Source organism: Ambystoma mexicanum, chromosome 14 (assembly GCF_040938575.1).
Source record: "Ambystoma mexicanum isolate Mex_15411 chromosome 14, UKY_AmexF1_1, whole genome shotgun sequence".
Classification (NCBI taxonomy): domain Eukaryota; kingdom Metazoa; phylum Chordata; class Amphibia; order Caudata; family Ambystomatidae; genus Ambystoma; species Ambystoma mexicanum.
Genome location: NC_090940.1, coordinates 240,375,060 through 240,393,269, shown reverse-complemented (window position 1 = coordinate 240,393,269; position 18,210 = coordinate 240,375,060). Strand labels below are relative to the sequence as shown.

The window sequence follows — 18,210 nt, the reverse complement described above, 5'->3', positions numbered from 1 at the left end:
GCCATTTTGTAACTGTTACATGACATGTTTTACTTGCCATCTTTTGATATAACAGATCTTATAAGTGTTACTAAGTGGCCATACTGTCATTTGTGTGCAATCAGTCTAGCTGTGTTTTACTGTGGCATGACAATTTGTACTTGGCATCTTTGAAAACGCAGGCCTTATAAGTGTTATTACCTCTCTGGACTGACATTGTAAGGCAGCCAATCTTTCTATGTCTTTGGTATTTAATTTTTTTACTTGCCATCTATAATAAAGCAAGCATGATAAGGGTTATTGTGTAGCTATAATGGAATTTCGGTGCTGTCAGTCTAGGTACTTCTTACAGTGGAATGATATTTATTTTGACTGAGCATCTTTGATAAAGCATTGATAATTGTTAATAAACTGCTAGACTGGTATTTTGGTTCAGCCAGTTTAACTGTTTCTTTGGCATGTCATTTTTTACTGAACATCTACCATAAAGCAAGCATGATGTGTTATTATGTGGCTAGATTGGCGTGTGTTCATGCTGTGAGATGGCATTTTTAATGGCAAAGCCAATTGGAGTATGCTTTTACGTGGGGGTGTTGCTCTATATTGACAGAACCAGTTTGGACATGTTTTCTTATACTATCATTAATGACAAAGCAAACATGAGTATATTCTTAAATGGGAATACTGGCATATATTGGTGCAGTCAGCATGGAAATGTATCAGAACATCCAGAGTGGAAATATTTTTATACTGCCATACATTGTGAGAAAAGGCATCATGAAAATGCATTGGTAAATGCTCTTGTGCACCATTGGTAACTTGTATGTTTTGATTTTTTTCATGAGTTAGACTAAAAAACCAGTTGGAAACTTTCTGGCTTTTTACCCACATTTTCACTTAAAGAGTGCTGTAAAATGCACCATTGTAATCCATTAGTCAAAAAAACGGTCAATCGCTCGAGCATATTTGGAGGAAATATTAACGCCTCTCCAATTAAATAACTGATCAGCCACCACTGTTTAAAAAACAAGGAAACAAAGATGCAGTGGCATGACTACTGGTCTGCAGTAAAGGAACGTGTATTGCCTAAACCTCCTACTCAGCCTCATAATACTACTGTTCGAGCAGTGGTCACATTGATGCAATCCAAATGTTTGTCAGCTTTGAGTTAGTTCAAAGGTGTGGGCTCCTAATGAGTGCATTTGTTGTTCGAGACAGCAAGACAATGGCTTCCAATGGTTTATGGTGGCAGTCAAGTTGATGAGCTTTTCTGATGGTTCAAGTCAGCATTCTAGGCAGGTGAGTCAATGGCTTCGAGCAGTGGAATTGGTGCTTGAGTCATTTTCTCCCATGATGTCGAACCTGCAATTGGGTTGAGACGAGTCGGTACGCTTCAGCGCGATGAGTCGGTGTCAGAATGGCTTAACATACACTAAGCCATTTGAGAGTCAGCTCGCAGATATGTCATGTGATGAAAAAGGATTTCAGCTATTTCTGGGCTTCCAGGTTGCTGGCAAAACCAATCCAGTGGATCCAACATGAGGGGAATTCTTCTATTCTGCACTTCCATTCGAGGGAGCTTGGCTGGCACCAAAAGGGAATCCTTTACCTCCACTGAACATGTTGCTAGTTCCAGTGGAGTCCGCAGAGAGACGTTGGTCCACAGTAGTTGAGACCCACTGTTCCCTGGGGATGGTTAGGGGAGAGTGCTCACCTCTGCCTTGGATGTCTTTTCCTTTACCTTTATGTTAGAGGTCTTTGGAGCAGGCAGGCTCCCCAGTAAACACATGTGCAGTGAATCCTTCTTGCACTTGTTCGAGTCCAAAGATTAATCAAGTAATGAGGGGGGTGCCCTTCTGCTTATGAAGGCAGAAAGTGAGATTGGTACACCGAATGTCTGTTGGAAGGAGTTCAAATCCTGTTGTGGGAACAAGTGTCCCTTGCCTTCTGACATCATACCCAAAGTGCTTTGGCCTGCTGGAAATGGATGAGGGGACAGAAAGTGGTTGAGGTCCCTAACAGAAACTAATATGTTGCAATCCCTCTCTCAGCCCACCTGCCCTTCTGGCTACTCTTTTCTTGTCTGCTTACTTCAAAGGAACTGCAGTGGTCGGCACCCAGATGTGAGCAGGGCTTTGTTATGTCAGTGCTGATTTTGAAGTACTGATTCTCAGGTGATCTCCTGGTGTGGGTTGCTGTGCCCTGAGAAGAAGGTGTTGCCCTACCTGTCGGAAATCAGGCTATTGTCATACATGGCAGCTGTAGAGTTATCAGACCAGACACTCAAATTGATCAGTCCTGTCATACCTGGACCCTCCTCACAGAACTTACACTACTGTGATATAAATTACTCTGGCTGTATAACTGTGTACTCTTAGCAGTCATCATGCCCCAGCCAAACATGGCTTGCCAAGGACGAGTATGCTTCTCCTTTTTGCCTAGACTTGCATAATAGCCTGGCACTTAAGGGGTTAATGATGTACGCCCCAGCAGACTAAGACATACAATTATTGCCTTTAGAAACAAAGGTGCAAAAGGTTAAAAAGCCACCTCTGTTTGTGTTCCAGTAGCTATCAGGAATGTACATGTGACCTTGTAAGCTGGTCTTTGCCACAGTTGAACTGTTGCTGAGTGTACCAGGAGGCTGTTCCAGTAAAGGTGCATGCTTTCACTATCATTTTGGCACGGAGAGTCTATGAAATGGGGGTCTGATTATCAGGCCTCCCGGTCAGAAATAGAATTACCATCTTTATTTAATCTGATAATGACATAAAGGGCTTTCATTCCCTTGCAGATGGCAAACCATCACTGGTACCAAACAAAACCAAATGGAAGTGCAACAGACTTATCTAGTTATATTTCACTCTGAATATTGTCTGAAAGTGAGGAGGAAATTAGGTACAGACAATTATTGAAGATTGCTCCTGGCAAAGCTGTTCTGGTGCCCTTAGGCCACTGAAGTAACATAACTGGCTTCTTACAAGGTTTTCTAATTTACTATAAAATATTGTTTCTGCAGCCCCAGCTCTTAGCATAACTTAAGGTTACTCCTGGCACAAATGGTCTGGTACTTGAAGTCACTTAAGTAGCATTATTGGTTCCTCACAAGGCATTCCAGCTTCACATAACTTAAAGTTACTCCTGGCACAAATGTTCTGGTGTCTTGAAGACACTTAAGTAGCATGGTTGGTTCCTCACAAGGCATTCCAGCTTCGCATAACTTAAAGTTACTCCTGGCACAAATGTTCTGGTGTCTCGAAGACACTTAAGTAGCATGGTTGGTTCCTCACAAGGCATTCCAGCTTATCATAACTTATGGTTGCTCCTCGCACAAATGTTCTGGTGTCTTGAAGTCACTTAAGTAGCATGATTGGTTCCTCACAAGGCTTTCCAGCTTCGCATAACTTAAAGTTACTCCTGGCACAAATGTTCTGGTGTCTTGAAGACACTTAAGTAGCATGATTGGTTCCTCACAAGGCATTCCAGCTTCTCATAACTTAAAGTTACTCCTGGCACAAATGTTCTGGTGCCTTGAAGCCACTCAAGTAGCATGGTTGGTATCTTACAAAGCATCCAAGCTTACCATAAAGTAAGGTTACTCCCAGCACAAATGTTCTTGTGTCTTGAAGCCCCTCAAACTGCATGGTTGGTTCATTGCAAGGCATTCAAGTTTACCATAACTTGAGGTTACTCTCTGTACAAATGTTCTGGTGCCTTGAAGACACTCAAGTAGCATGGTTGGTACCAGGGGAGACTGAGTATGCAGGTGTTCTGGGGCAGTCCAGTCTCATCTGTGCTAAAAAAAAAGTCCCTACACCTTCAATGGATTTCCTAAAAATCTGTCCAGTGCAACAATGATGGTGAAGGCGCAAGGTACCATCTGGGTGTGTTAATGCACTGAGGTGGTACAGCACCTGATAACTTTTCTATATATCATCGCTAAGAACATTGTCAAAAACCGGACGTATGACTAGCAATGTTTATTGACAGTATAGAGGGAGGTAATCCCATAGGTCGGATGCTGGGAAGTTCCCAGGCTACCAACGCCTTGTGATTTTATTGCAGTGCTTTCCTTAATTGCTCAAGCTGTTACTTCAGAGAGCATTTCACAATATTACGCAACTAGCTCTGTTCGCGGACTCGAACCTACACCACACCGCCTCTCAGACCTTTCCCCTCATCCCCCACAGCGTCCAAAATAGCCAGCCCAAATCCATGCATGTACTTTCAGTTTCTGCTTGTTTAGGATTCTGAAAGTGAAACGGCGGCAGATTCTGTGGCAGGATGGGGGATTTCTTTCCGTTTTCTTTTTTTTTTTTTTTGCATTGGTGGATATTGCTGTAAGCTGCGTCATCGTTCCAGGAAGCATTGACTGCCCGGGACGGGGAGGGGCTGCAACGTGATACAGCTGCTCGCAACAAACGATTGGAGCACTCCGTCGAATTGTTTGCACTGAGAAGCACCTTTAGATCCCGCGGGCACGCAGAAGGCACCATCATGCGGGGTGAGAGGTCTACTAAATATTGATTGGTTATGAATGTCAATTAATTGTATGGCGCCTGGAAACATGCGTGCTGGTCGTATTATATATGAATGTACTTACTTAAATTGAGTGGGCCCCATGGCTCTGGGCTCCTTACTGCCCTGGGGCCCTATAGGTCAAGAGAGCGTGGAATAGAGGCACAGGAGCAGCTTTTGCTGTGTGAGGTCAGAATGGACTTGCATTCACCGAGCACGTGCATTTTTGGGAGTGGAGCATCAGGCCGCAGAGTTGAGGTGCATTGCCAGAGTTGGGTGCGGGGTTCCAGTACTGCAGCAGATGTGCAGTGCATGTGCAGTTGGGCGGAGCATCCAGCCAGAGAGTTGAGATGCCTTGTCCGAGCTGGCTGCAGGCCCCAGGACAGGAGTTAATGTTGATTATATGTGAAGGCAGAGGAAAGAGAAGAAGGCCATGAAGTTGAAGGGCATTGGCAGAGCTGGGTGTTTGTGGCCAAGACCAGAGCAGTTCCTATCCTTGGCCGAGAAGGTGCAGCACACATGCAGGTGGGGGAGTAGAGAAGAAAGTTGGATAGTTGAGCAGAGTTGGCAGATTTTTGTGTGGAACACGAGTAAATACACAGGTGAGGGTTGGGGGTGGGGCAGTGCAGCAGTACAGAGAGTGGAGCTGCATTGGAAGATTTGGGGTTTTGTGTCCTAGCACCAGCTCAGGTGCGGTGGCATGTAGGTGGTATTAGCGTTAAGAAGGCCATAGAGTCACAGTACATTGGATGAATTATATGCAGAGAACCAAAATGCACAAACTGGGAAGAGAGAATCATCCCAGAGAGTTGAGATGAGAATTGGCAATGTTGGGTGGGCAGTCCCAGCACTGGTGTTGAAGTGCAGAACATGCAAGTGGAGCAGGAGAATGGCTGCAGGGCTGAGAGTCGAGATGCATTGGCAGGGCTATGCAACATGACCTGAGCATTTTTTGTATTGCCGAGGGACCATCTGAAGACTTTAGGCTGAAGACAAAAAACATCAATGGGGCCTGGGAGTACTGTTAGTTCTGAAACCAGACATTCACCATATCATGTAGCAAATAATTGCGGGCGAGTGAGTGAGTGCCTGGTGAGCAAGTGTTTGTGTACGGGAGAATATGGAAGGGGCAGGCACCATCACCTATTCAGACTGACAGAACTTCAGTGAGGATGGGCCAGCAGTCACTTGTGTCATGTGGCGCAAACCTGGCATTCTGGATTCTGCTGGAGATGGAGCCGATAACAGCAGAGTGTCACATAACGTGAGAAACAAACAGGATCTAAGGTGCAGGATTCCAAGGGTTAATGCAAGTTGGCAGGAGGTATCAAGGTCTACTCCCTTAGTAAGTGGGCAGAGACGCCACAGTTTCGGCCGCTCCCTCCTTCGCTGTATCGTGCTGAAGTTCCTCCCCACCCATTTCCACTGGCATGGTTCACAGGATCCCATGTTATACAGGACACCCGCTTCCTGCATTTTCCTTTTGGCCTTTCCCACATCCCTCTCTTTAAAAAAAAAAACTTTATTTATAGAGTGCTTGACATTATAATAGGAGAAAAAGACAGCAGCATCGGCAGGAGTAAGTGCATTACATTTTGATTGTTAACATGAGTTATACATGAGTGGCTCATCAGGTGGCTGCACCGGCAACTCAGCACAGGTCTTTTTTGCTGCACGGCGGAGCCCCGCGTAATGTAGCCACCACAAGGATTGCCTGCCTAGGGGCCCTGGTAGGTCTCGAAATGTGATGAAGGATTCCATACTATATACATCGCCGATTGATGTGATATGATATGATGTGGCATTTATAATGCACCTGTACACAAGTGTTTCCAGGCGTGACAAGACAAGGAGGGGGAAACAATGCACGACAAAATAACAATCTTACAAGGCCTTGTGTCATTCAAATCGCGCAAGTGCGGGGAAGTAGGAAGGGGAGAAGTGCCAGAGGGAGGGGAAGGGGGAAGTGCAGTCAACTCACAAGTGCAGCCAGCGGGTGACTCATAAGTGCAGAAAGAAGGGATTCTAGGTTTGCAGATACAGACCCCTAACAGCTGGGGAGCCCGGAGGCAGTGCAAGGGCAACTGGACATGCAGGAGCCTGGTCCCGAGTTCATGGGGTGACCAGGTGACCAGTGTGCAGAGCAGTCAGGTGCATCAGCAGGGGAGATGAAGAGAGAAAGCGGAAGCGAAAAGGAAGGTCTTGAGTTCCTTCTGGAATCGGAGGTGGTTCTGCTAAAGTTTGAGAGAGGTAGGGAGGCTGTTCCAGAGGTATGCCCCAGCTGAGGAGATAGATCTGCCCCTAACTCTCTGCTTGGAGAAGCATCTGACCCTCAGAGAGTTGGCGGTGGATGAGCGGAGAGCTTGAGAAGGAAGATGTTTTGGAAGAGAAGTTGGAGGTAGAGTGGTCCCAGGCGCCAGAAAGCCTTGTGGACAATGCAGAGGTTCTTGAAGTTGAACCTTGCAGCCACAGGGTCCCAGTGAAGAAATTTCAGAGCTGGAGAGATACGATCCCTAGTCTTGAGGCCAAGGACAAGTCTTGCAGTCTTGTTCTGGAAAAGTTGTAAAGGTCGAAGAGTAGAGGCAGGAAGATTTAGAAAGAGGATGTTGCAATAGTCCAGCCTAGAGAGGGCCAGAGCTCTGGAGACAGTGAGCTTCTGGGAGAAAGTGAGAAAAGGAAGAATACCTCTAAGGAGGTGCAGCTGATAATTTGACTTATTACAGATGTCAGAGATGTGAGGAGAAAAGGAGTGGGTGGAGTCAAAGATGACACCAACGTTCTTTGTCTCACAGGAAGGAGCAGGAAGAGGGCCCAGAGTGGGCGGCCAGATAGAGAGAGAGGAAAGGAGGGAGCTGGTGTTCCGATGAGAAGGATCTCAATCTTACTGCCATTAAGGGAGAGACCATTGGAAGCACACCATTCCTAAATTGCGGCCAGACAGTCTGGTATGAGAGAAGAAGCAGAGGTGGCTGAAGGGAGCCTGAAAGAGAGCTGAGTGTCATCCACATAGCATTGAAAATTGGAGCAGAAAGTAGCAATGCAGTGGGCAAGAGGCGATGCGTAATGGTTGAAGAGCCATGGAGAGAGTTTAGACCCCTGGCGAACACCACAACCAGAGAGAGAGATAAATGAGAGAAAGACCCCAGCTGGACCTGAGAGGGTCGGTCGGTGAGAAAGGAGATCAACGAGGCCAGGGCCTGATCAGTAATACCAAGGTTGTTCCAGAGACGATTGAGCAGGATGGCATGGTTGACCGTGTCAAAAGCAGAGGATAGATCAAGGAGAATGAGGACAGATGGGAGATTAGAGTCAAGGTTGAAGAGCAAGTCTTCATGGGTGTTCAGGAGAGCAGTTTCCGTGCTTCTGGCAGCTCTGAAGCCAGACTGGTGGTTATGGAGGCCAGACCCATCAGATCCCACCTGGCCAACCAAATCTATGTGCTGGCCTTCGAAAGAACCAAAGCCGCAGGCTCCAGCTTTCAACACCTAGCACCATAAAATTGGAATGCCGTGCCCACATCACTAAGAAACGAAAAATCCTACACTGTCTTCCGTAAAATGCTGAAAACTAACCTGTTCAAGTAAGCCTGTACTTGCGCTCTAACCACAGTGCTGTTCCTATGTAAGCAACTGAACAAGCATAAATTACCTAAGTCTTTATTCTTTGTACTACTTTGCCCACCCATGTATTAATATTTCTAAGCAAGTATTCTGCAATAGAATGTATTCATGTACTAAGCAAGTAATCTGTAACAGCGCCACAATGTCCCCGGGCCGCTGTGCACTTTATACATTCAAATAAATAAAACAAATAAAAAAAATGGAGGCACCCAACAGATTCAGTATGTAGATTAAGCTGGGAGATAGCCAGCTTTTCAAAGAGTTTGCCCAGGAAAGGAGTGATGGAGATTGGGGGATAGTTAGCCGGAGAGGAAGGATCTGCCGAGGGCTCCTTTAGAAGGGGGTTCACAACAGAGTGCTTAAGGGGGGAGGGGAAAGTTCCAGTGGAAAAGGAGTGAATGCAGAAATCGTCCAAGGCCGAAGCAAGGGTGTCGATGTGGTCCTTGATAGTTCTGGATGAGCAGGGGGGAACCTGCTTTGATGAGACTTTTATAGATCGTCTTGTCTAGAAACATCGTCAGGGGTGAACAGGGCAAAGGAGCAGAAAGGAAGAGCAGAGACGGCCTCCCGCAGGCCAGGAGTGGTTGCGAAGGAGGAAGAGGAGTTTGAGAAAGAGGGGGTGGACAGGATATTCTGAGTTTTAGTAATGAAATGAGAGGCCAACGCCGTGCAGAGGGCCTGTGAGGGAATATATTGTCATATATCCATCTGCTGCCCAGTGCTGTGTATCAATTCTGCTTATTTTAGGGAGTGTTGGATCCCTCTTTAATAAAGAAGTGGCTTACAGGCTTAAGAGATCAAAACATCTTTACATGAGCAGGGCATACAATATTTTTGGGACTGGCTCAGGTCTTTTTTTTCCTTTTTAGTATGCTAAGGTTTTTTGAATGGAGGCATGTGGCATGTATTCCAAACTCCTTCTAGTTCTGGGCTCGAAACCTAGCATTGTAGCCAAGTTAAGGTTCCAGGTGTGTCCCTTTCAGTTAGGGTGCCCAGTTATGTTACCAATCCCTGTCCCTGTGGCTGCATAGGGTGTGGGACCTTCCCCTTATGCAGGGATGAAAAACCTTGGAACAGTATTAGTGAGGTGGAAGGTATGGCCCTATTTAAAATTAAGTTGATAGGAATAGCAACGGTGTGAGGAAATGTATGACCAAAGACGATTAGTAAACATTGTTCTTAATTACGGTGCACATATTCAATCGTAGGCGTCTTGGTAAAATGTGAATTAGGAATTGTGTTAATTCTTGCCTATAGCAACACCCTATATAAGATGAATTGTGTTGGTCTGTTATTTTGTTACCAGGTTAAGAAAAAGTTGTATCTTCAAAGGAAAGATATGATGGAAACTCTACACCTGGTACGGTTCAAATTGCTTAATAGCAAGAGTAACACACAGGGAAGACTAAAATGCTCATTCTCATGAACCTGTGGAATCTGTGTGAAAGATCCTTACTGTATCCACATATTCTAACTATTTCACCTGGATTGTGATGATTCACTTCATGCAGGAGTGAAAGGCAATGGCACCGGGATGAATAACAGGCTCCTTTATGTTTCGCCACTCTGCATGCAGTGAATCCGGAGTGATCTCTACTGTGTATGCACGATAAAGATATGAAATGCTATCCGCCATGACAAACTTGGCAGCTTCCACCACACCATTGGTTCTATGGTCTATAACTGCATTTACTTGGTGCAGAAAAAGTGCAACAGTCCAAAGAAATCATGACAAACCAGTTGTCAGATTCCCACCACGGTGCAATAACCCTACATGGAAACATTTCTTCTGTTGTTCTTCCCTGGCCGCCCCATTGAGAAAGGAGGTGTCAAAAGGAAGGGAGCCATGCTCACTGTGATGCACAGGAAATGATGGACACAATGATGAAACATTGTACATCTGTGGCTGAACCTGATCAAATATAGATCAATAGATCATGATCTGGACAAGGTGTGTGAAATTACTGCAGAAAAACATTATTAAGGCTAGTGTTCATTCTCCATAATAATTGAATCCTGTTGAGTTGATTAAGTGTGCACGACTCTATGAAATGGCAGATGTGTGGGTTGTTTGTGGCTTGTCCTATCATGCTAAGCAGAAAGTGGGAATCTACTTGTGCACAATGTAGTGTTAAGCAGGATTGCGCATTCATTTGGCACTGAGCACATCAGGCGAATTGCGCTTTTCTAAACCTTCTCCCATTTTCTGCCCATGTAGAAAACTCAACTGGTTATACATTTAAATAGGTGCCTGCGTTTCTTTAATTTCATATCTTTTCACAAGTCTCTCAAATTAAGGTAACTGTTAATAAATGGTATGTCATGCAGGTGACATCATGAAAGTGGAGACCACAGGAGCCTCAGAAAGGACCGCACGGCAGGACAAACTGACCGAGAAAGGTAAGGTAAACATCCTACCTTAAATGCACAGAATGTATTGCCAAAGTGTGAGACCCAATCCAGGTCAGAAACTCTATCAAACGAAGCCTCTTTCAATTGATTGAGAAATACCCCCCACCCCCCAAACTGTCACTGTGCTCACGTGTATGTCTCAACCACAGTATTCTGTCATCAAGGGCCTGATTCACAAAGCGTTTTCCAATGGGATTGCACCATTATAAAATGCTTCTGTGAATCAAGCCCTTAATACTCAACAGAAACGTGCCTATGTGTGGGCACAAGCCAGTCTCTTTTAGTTTTAGCTGAACGATTGAAAAAAACAACTTTGCCATATTGTCCCCATGAATATGATGAGTATTTGGAGTCATGGAGGGATACAAAGTAGCTTGGCTTGCTTTTTCCTACCTGCTGAGCCATCATCCAATCAGGGTTTTGGATGCCCCTTACAACATAGAGTCAGACAGAACCTGATTTGATGAACCTCATTCATAATCCCACTGGTCCCTCTTCTCTCTCCAAGCCACATACCTGAAAAAGGTCACTTTATGGTAATAATTTGGTGAAATACATAGCAATGTATATACTGTGGTAGTCAGTGCCTTTAATATCACCCACTCATGTTTATTAATCTCATGAGAATTAAGAGCTGAGGCGACCCAACTCTAGTATGAACTCATGATGCACAACGTTGCCCTGTTTGAAAGGGAATAATATTGCAGATAAGTTATCTGCCTGGTATACACGGCGTGTCTATCTCTGCCTCCTTTGTCCTCTCCCTGTTTCTCCCCATGGCACAGAAATGTCCCAGCTGAAGCACAGAGTGAATGAGGACTGCAGGATTGTACCTCATGCAACCTGCATTCACCCTGATCATAGCTCCGATGATGAACAAAAAGATCATGCCTTTGAAGTATTTTCCTCGCACCAGCGGTGATTTGGGTTGGTAGTAGTGTCCGAGCACGTAGCAAAGCAGACGGGTGTTCAATCACAGAGGGACAGCCGCCATTTTTTTTTTACTATTGAAGCGTCAAAAAACAAAAGCACTTTTAATGCTTGCCACATGATCTAATGTAAGGCCTGATCTGAGTTTGAGGAAGGTCTTGCTGAGAGGAACGTGTTTCTGAATAGCCATGCAGTGATCATGGACAGAAACTGCCAAAGAGAAGAAAAGAGAAAAAAACACCAGACATCCAAAGACCATCCTTACTGAAAGGTCCCACCTGATGAAGTTAGGGTGTAACCACACCGGGAGGAGACCCACGTAATTGTAAAGAACTATCTGCCACAAGGAATTACCTATTTCCTCAAGTGTCTGAATAATATTCAGAATTTGAAGATATAACGAAAGGGTTAGATGAACGATTTGAGTTTTGTGATTAAGTTATTGTATGTCCTGATGAAGGCCTATTAGTACATTTATAAAGATGATCGCCAGGATATGTGAATCATCATCAAAGGGCCAAAACACCTAGAGTTGACAGAATACTCCATGTAAACATCTTGTTGTGAATAAAACCAACTGACTTTAGCCACCGGGCAATGCTCAACATAATAAAACACTGTAAAACAGAATGATTTCAACCAGCTATGAATGAATATGAACACACTAGTATTTTTTGAAAGAATTGAAAGTGGTTGTGCTCGCATACCCACATAGACAAACTATGAACAACCTTTTGAAACATGTTGCTTGGATAAAAAGCACACTTGATTAGTAACCCCACATCTCTTTAATGAACGGGTATTACGGGAATGTTATGGTGCCGCTCGATGAACAAAATGTTGTGTTAGATGCTATTTGTATCTGAAATTGTAGGAATTATTTGTAGAAAAACTTTGTTCATTGTATTATGAGATATTGAAAGAAATAAAAAAATTGAAAAATGTTTTTTAAAGGTAACAGGATACGCAAGGCTCGCTGCAGCATGTATTCCACACCTGCACTCATGTTATAGGCGATGCAATGTCTGTACACAAAAGGGAGGGGTAGCTTTTGACTAATTTCTTGTTTTTTGTCTACAATTCCCCACCTTTTGAGTATAAGCCCATCGGTAACAAAAAATGAGGGGATGACCCTTGTTTTCTCAGGCCAAACCGGAAGCAACATTTGAAAGGTTATTAATGCGTCTACTTTACTGAATGCTGCTAAGCAATATCTCTTTATAGCACTGCTCTTTGCCTTTAACATGTTCAACTAGATCTAGACCTTTGGCGTGTAACATTTGCAGTACAGTAGATCTGAGCTTGCAAGGGCATGACTGGACAATTCCATATCTCTGTCTCCTGCACACTCACAAATAGTAAAATAGTACAGGTTAAAGGGGGCAGAGCAACAGAGGAAAACATCCAAGGTGAATATCACCTGCCACAGAAAGGTTTGAATGAAGGCGTTCTGAACTGGACTGGCACACTGTTGAAGAAGCTACTTGAGTCAATTTCCAAATGGGCAGTCATATGTAGCTTCTTAGATGAAATCATGTGCCCCATCGCATGTTGCAGTATGTGATTTACCTCCCATTTCTCTGTGGGAAAAGGCTTTGGATGTCAAAGTGCTGAAGCCCGACTTTAATTTGAAAGAGATGGATTTCCAAGCAGGATGCAGAGGGACAATAAATGTGCATTAAAGTAAGTGACATTCTCATCATTCAGGAAGACCATGTTTTGTGCTTTCAAAAAGCAGCATACTGCCCCCAAAGACGTTCTCTCCCTTACAGTGTGTTATAGGTTCAACTGCAGGAGAAGTAAATATCTTATTTTACCTTTAAAACTGACACCAAGTATGGCTTGGTGTAGTGGCCAGTGTGCAAGTCATTTGGCATAGCAGAAAGAGGCTAAATCCCTTGCAAGGGACGTCTTATTTTATTTTCGATTGAAGGGTGGATAAAAGCAATTTTCATGTTTTTCACATCAACTGGTCGGAACACACCAGAGTTTGTTACTGTATTGCAGTTTAATGAAAATTGTTCTGGAATATTGCTTCATAGCCCTGCTCCAATAACACGTTGAAATTGATCAAGATCTTTGGAATATAACATTAAGAGAAACTTAACTTTAAAGAAGATCTGAGGCTGCATGGACACCACTTGACAATGCCATACCCCAGTGTGCGCCACACTCCCAATTAGTACAAGTTGAGGGAGGGATACACTAATCATTCATCAAGACAATGTTATCCACTTATAAAAATGGGCCTCATTCCGAGTACGGCGCTAACCAATGGCGCTATTAACGCCTTGGTTGACGCCGTACCCGGACCGGCAGCGCCTTGGTGGTTGGCGGAATTACCGCCCCATTCCAAGGTTGGCGGGGCGGTAATTCCCCAATCCCCATTTACCCTTCCCCATTCCCATTCTTGCCCCATAGGGCATAATGGGAGTGGGGAAGGCGTCAATTACGCCACCGTAAATTACGGTGGCGTAATTAACATCAAGGTCCCTTAGCGCCATGGTATTTAACGCCTGCTAAAAGCAGGTGTTAAAAGCACCATGGCGCTAAGGGAACTCGGAGTATGGCGGTAAGGGATTACCGCCACCGCTCTCGTTAGCGGTGGCCGCTATCCCTTACCGCCATACTCGGAATGAGGCCCAATGTCTTTGTTTGAGGACACTGCGGTTTCCAAAAAAGTGATCTTCCATCACTGCATGTCTGAAGTCAATCTGCAGAAAAAGTCAAGCTTGTGAGTTTAAATCTGAACTAAAAATGTAGCTGTCCAAGTAAATAGTATCTGCATTGAGGGACTTCCCATCAACATGCAGGATAATTCATAATGGACTTAGAGCACTGAACATGATGTGAGTCTTTCAGTTCCTTCTGCATGTCCTTGTCACATGCACACTCAACTACTGAACTTGTTTAAAGGTAAAGTAGAATCTTCACTTGCAAAAATAGACTGCAGTCAAATGTTCCAACATCAGAGAAAATAAGTAAATGCAAAGGCAAAACATTGCTGTCACTAACACGGTCAGAGTAAACCGTATTCTTGCAGTATCAAATCAAGGTAGCGGGGTCTCCTGGGGAAATCCTGCAAATATACAAACATATATACCTTCCAAAAAGCCATGTTCGGGCAGCAAGGAGGACTGGTTATCAGTAGCCTCCTGGTGCAATGCATACTGCTGCACGTAGCTGGCTGCTTTCAATGACTCTGTTCACGTTTATTCTTTGAGTTTTTCCTTCTAGAATTTGAGTGACTGTGGCTGCTTCTGTTCCATGAGTGAGCATTAAACTTACAAGGATGGCTTGTTTGTTATTTTGCTTCATCTTCTTTGTGGTTGCATCTCACTTCTGAATACCCTTGTCCTCTTTCAATCCTTTGTGATAACATATGTGTAAGGTCCAAATAGTGTTGTTGATGAATTACTTGTTGGCAACTCTACAGCTCCTCCATCCCAGACGTGTCTGCTGCCATTTTCACAATCTTCCAGTTTATGGCAGGGGCAATTTTCTTTCTCATGGCAGAAATTAGTTGCTCCCTTTCCTATGCTTGGTTTTGTGATTAGTTTGACTGTGGTTGACTGCTCACTAAATACTTTAGTGACAAGCTTCCACTACTATTGCAGCCATTTCCGTCTTATGTGGTTATGTGTGCCGTTGCTATTAAATTCATGACAAATCAATTTTGGCAGCAGGCAGATACAGGAAGGAGCATGGATGGCAGGCACATCCCCTGCTAATACCCCTGAGACCATTGGCTACTGGACATTGAGACGCTCCTATACTGTGTCTGCCTTGGGGCCTACCTCCCGTAATCAAATATGTGACATATTCACATCCCTCTAAGAAGTTGTGTAAACCTACTCCAGGTTCCGGGTGGCCAGTGATCAAATAGGGAACCCCTCCTTGTCACTAACCAAGGTGAGACTGGTGGAGCTGAGTCATGATATTCCTATGTCATGGATGTATGGTATGACTGGAGTCTGAAGCCATATTTCATGGGTGGGCAAAACCAGGAGGCAGCTATGTTTGATGTTTGTGTATACTCAAACCATTTTATTTCTTCAAGGAAAAATGCAGTGCAAAACAAAACCACTATTTTGTCAAAAATCAAACATCTTGACTGTGTCCATTCAAAAAATGGACAACAACAGCAACCAATTCCAACTAAGGTACACACAGAAGGCTCCCTTGTCAGCAAATCACAATACAACCGATTTACTAAGTGATATTGAATCATTTCTAAGGCAGATGTGTTTTTTTTATCAAAATGTGTTTTCATTTCATTTCATTTGCACTTACCACTATCCGTCCATATGTATTCAGACTATCATATGCCCTTAAACATTCATTAATACATATTCAAAATCTTCCATTCCTCTCTCAAGTAGCATACCCTTACTCATTACTCTATCACCCTAATCATCCACATATCCTCCCTCACTCTCGCTGATTCATCAATTCTCACATGCCTACTCATTCCCTCTCCCCTTCTCTTACTTGACCCTGGACATATCTCCAATCTGCTTAATTGTATCCATTTGCATGAATTCAGATTTTCTTTTTACCATACAACAGCCAAAACAATTTATTTGTCAATGCTTGTGGATCATATTTGGGGCTTCGTTTTGATTAGTGCTGTGTAAATCAGTGCTATTTGTATTCCATCCATGCCCAGCGAGATTCTGGTCATCTGTGGACATTTCAGCAACAAATGTTGTTCTAAAAAGGAGTGCCCCAATGAAACATTCTGTAAATCTGCCAATCTATGAAAGGAATAAGCTTGTGTAACTTTTGGGATCTAAATATACGTTCTTACCAGATACGCATAAACATTAGGTTTCTGAATAATTGTTGGTGTCACCTCTTAATATGGCCATCTTACATTAAATGCATAAACTCATATCTCCAAAATTAGGAGTCTCCAATCAGGTTTCCAAAATCAAGAGCAACATTTTGGCTAATCCTTCCCCCTAGTTGCACGCCCCCAGTGCTCCATATAAGATTTTGAAGTGAGAGTATTTTACTCCCTAATTTTTAAAGTTGGGAGTAAAATTATTTTTTAGGGAGCAAAAATGTTATACTTGGAAAACGGAAATGTTTTTGTAATAATGATTCCTTTGCATCTAGTTATTAATACACATTAAAAGATACAGGTTTACTTCTTCCAATAAGGCAGTAAAAATAGTAGTTTCTTCCTGTTGTACTATGTGCACTACTGGTCCAAACATATCCATAGAGCTTCTGTGGTTGAAAGCAGGAGCACAAGGTCCTACGTGTCTGTTTCCTATTTTTTTTGGGAGTATTTTTACTCTTTATTTTAATTTCTTGGAGTATTTGCCTATTTGTAGGGAGTAAAAGTGGCTGATACACCCCTTATCTGTAAGGCTGCCAGCACCCTTCATCACACCACACTTTCTCTACTCCTACCTTTGAGTTCAGAAAGTGAGCAGATTAAAACATCCTCAAAACAATCTTCACCCTCAAATCATACTTCTCTAAGCTCAATTCTGTCCTGCCTCCTTCGTTGAGCCCCACGCCTCAACGTTCCTCCCTAACATGTCTGCCCAGGTAAGCTCTGTACTATCTACTGGAGTTCTTTTGCCTGGAATCAAAAAGACAATAATCACACCTCTGCCAAAAGAAACTCTGTATGTAATGCTGAGAACCCTGCAAAAAATAGAGCCATAGCACATATCAATAAAGACCCAGCATAACCTGTAGACAAATCAATCACTACCCAGTTGCAGCAGCATTTTACCACCTCCTAGGTGGCAGACAGTCTGGCTTCCGCCCAGTCATAGAATGTACAACCACCCTCCTAATAAAGATGAACTCCTAATAATAAGAAAATCTGAAAACCTGTGTCCCTCATCCTTCTGGGCCTTTCACTGCTTTCAACACTGTCCATCATCACACCCTACTTGATAGGCTAGCTCCTTTTCCCAGGCTTGTTTTAATTGTTTCCTGCTGGAACTACCATATTCCACCAAATTGGGCTCTTTTACATTGTCTAATTACACTCAACCTGTGCCATGTGTCAGCCCACCACCCTTTTACTGTCTTCTTTTCTAAATCTACAACAGGCCTATTGCTTTCGTACTCCAAAGCTCTGAGTGCATTATTATGCAGATGATACCCACATTTATTTCAAGCTAGACCAAGCTTCTGAAGAAGTCCACCTAGTCCTGATTGCCTGAATGCAATAAGAACATGCATGAATAGCAATTGCGCCTCCAACCAATCTTCACCCCTCTAACAATTCCTTGGCACAAGAAGTTGGGTGACTCTCCTCAGTCTACCAAGGGGTTTGCCAGCATCTGGTTTAGCCTGTACTGCGGCAATGCTCTCTTCAATGGCTTGTCTACCTTCTGAATACATACACTACAAATCATCCAACACCACACTGCCAGACCCATCTTGGGAAAGCTTAAACAATATTGCATCAGACCTGACTTCAAGGTCCACCCTTGACTTTCCATAAGAGAGTGTTCACAATTCTGTCACTATGCCTCGTCCATAAAGCTATTTATGGCACATGCCCAGCCTTCCTGCTATGTCCATACTTTCTCCAACCTGATCCCCTCCTGTGCTTCTGGTTCTTCTCATCTTAGTTCTCATGCCCACTCTGAACTTGGATCTTCCCTCAGGAAAATTCTCAGAGCCAACCTTTGTTACACCTCAAATCACCTAAAATTCAGAGAACTCTTAAAATGTATCTATAGACTAGGGGCCTGATTCATGGAACGTTTTCCTATGG

The 18,210-nt window shown here is 43.7% G+C and overlaps 1 protein-coding gene across 1 annotated transcript in view; it reads left to right on the top strand.

The window, feature by feature from the left end:
• The first annotated feature begins 4,338 nt into the window (after window positions 1–4,338).
• The window catches only part of LOC138526729 (lysozyme g-like), a 222,887-nt gene continuing 209,015 nt past the window's right edge, over window positions 4,339–18,210 (top strand). Inside the window, exons 1-2 of the mRNA XM_069637378.1 lie at window positions 4,339–4,483; window positions 10,446–10,517. Coding sequence (XP_069493479.1) covers window positions 4,477–4,483; window positions 10,446–10,517 — 79 coding nt within the window. The 5' untranslated portion in view covers window positions 4,339–4,476. The remainder of the gene's footprint in view (window positions 4,484–10,445; window positions 10,518–18,210) is intronic.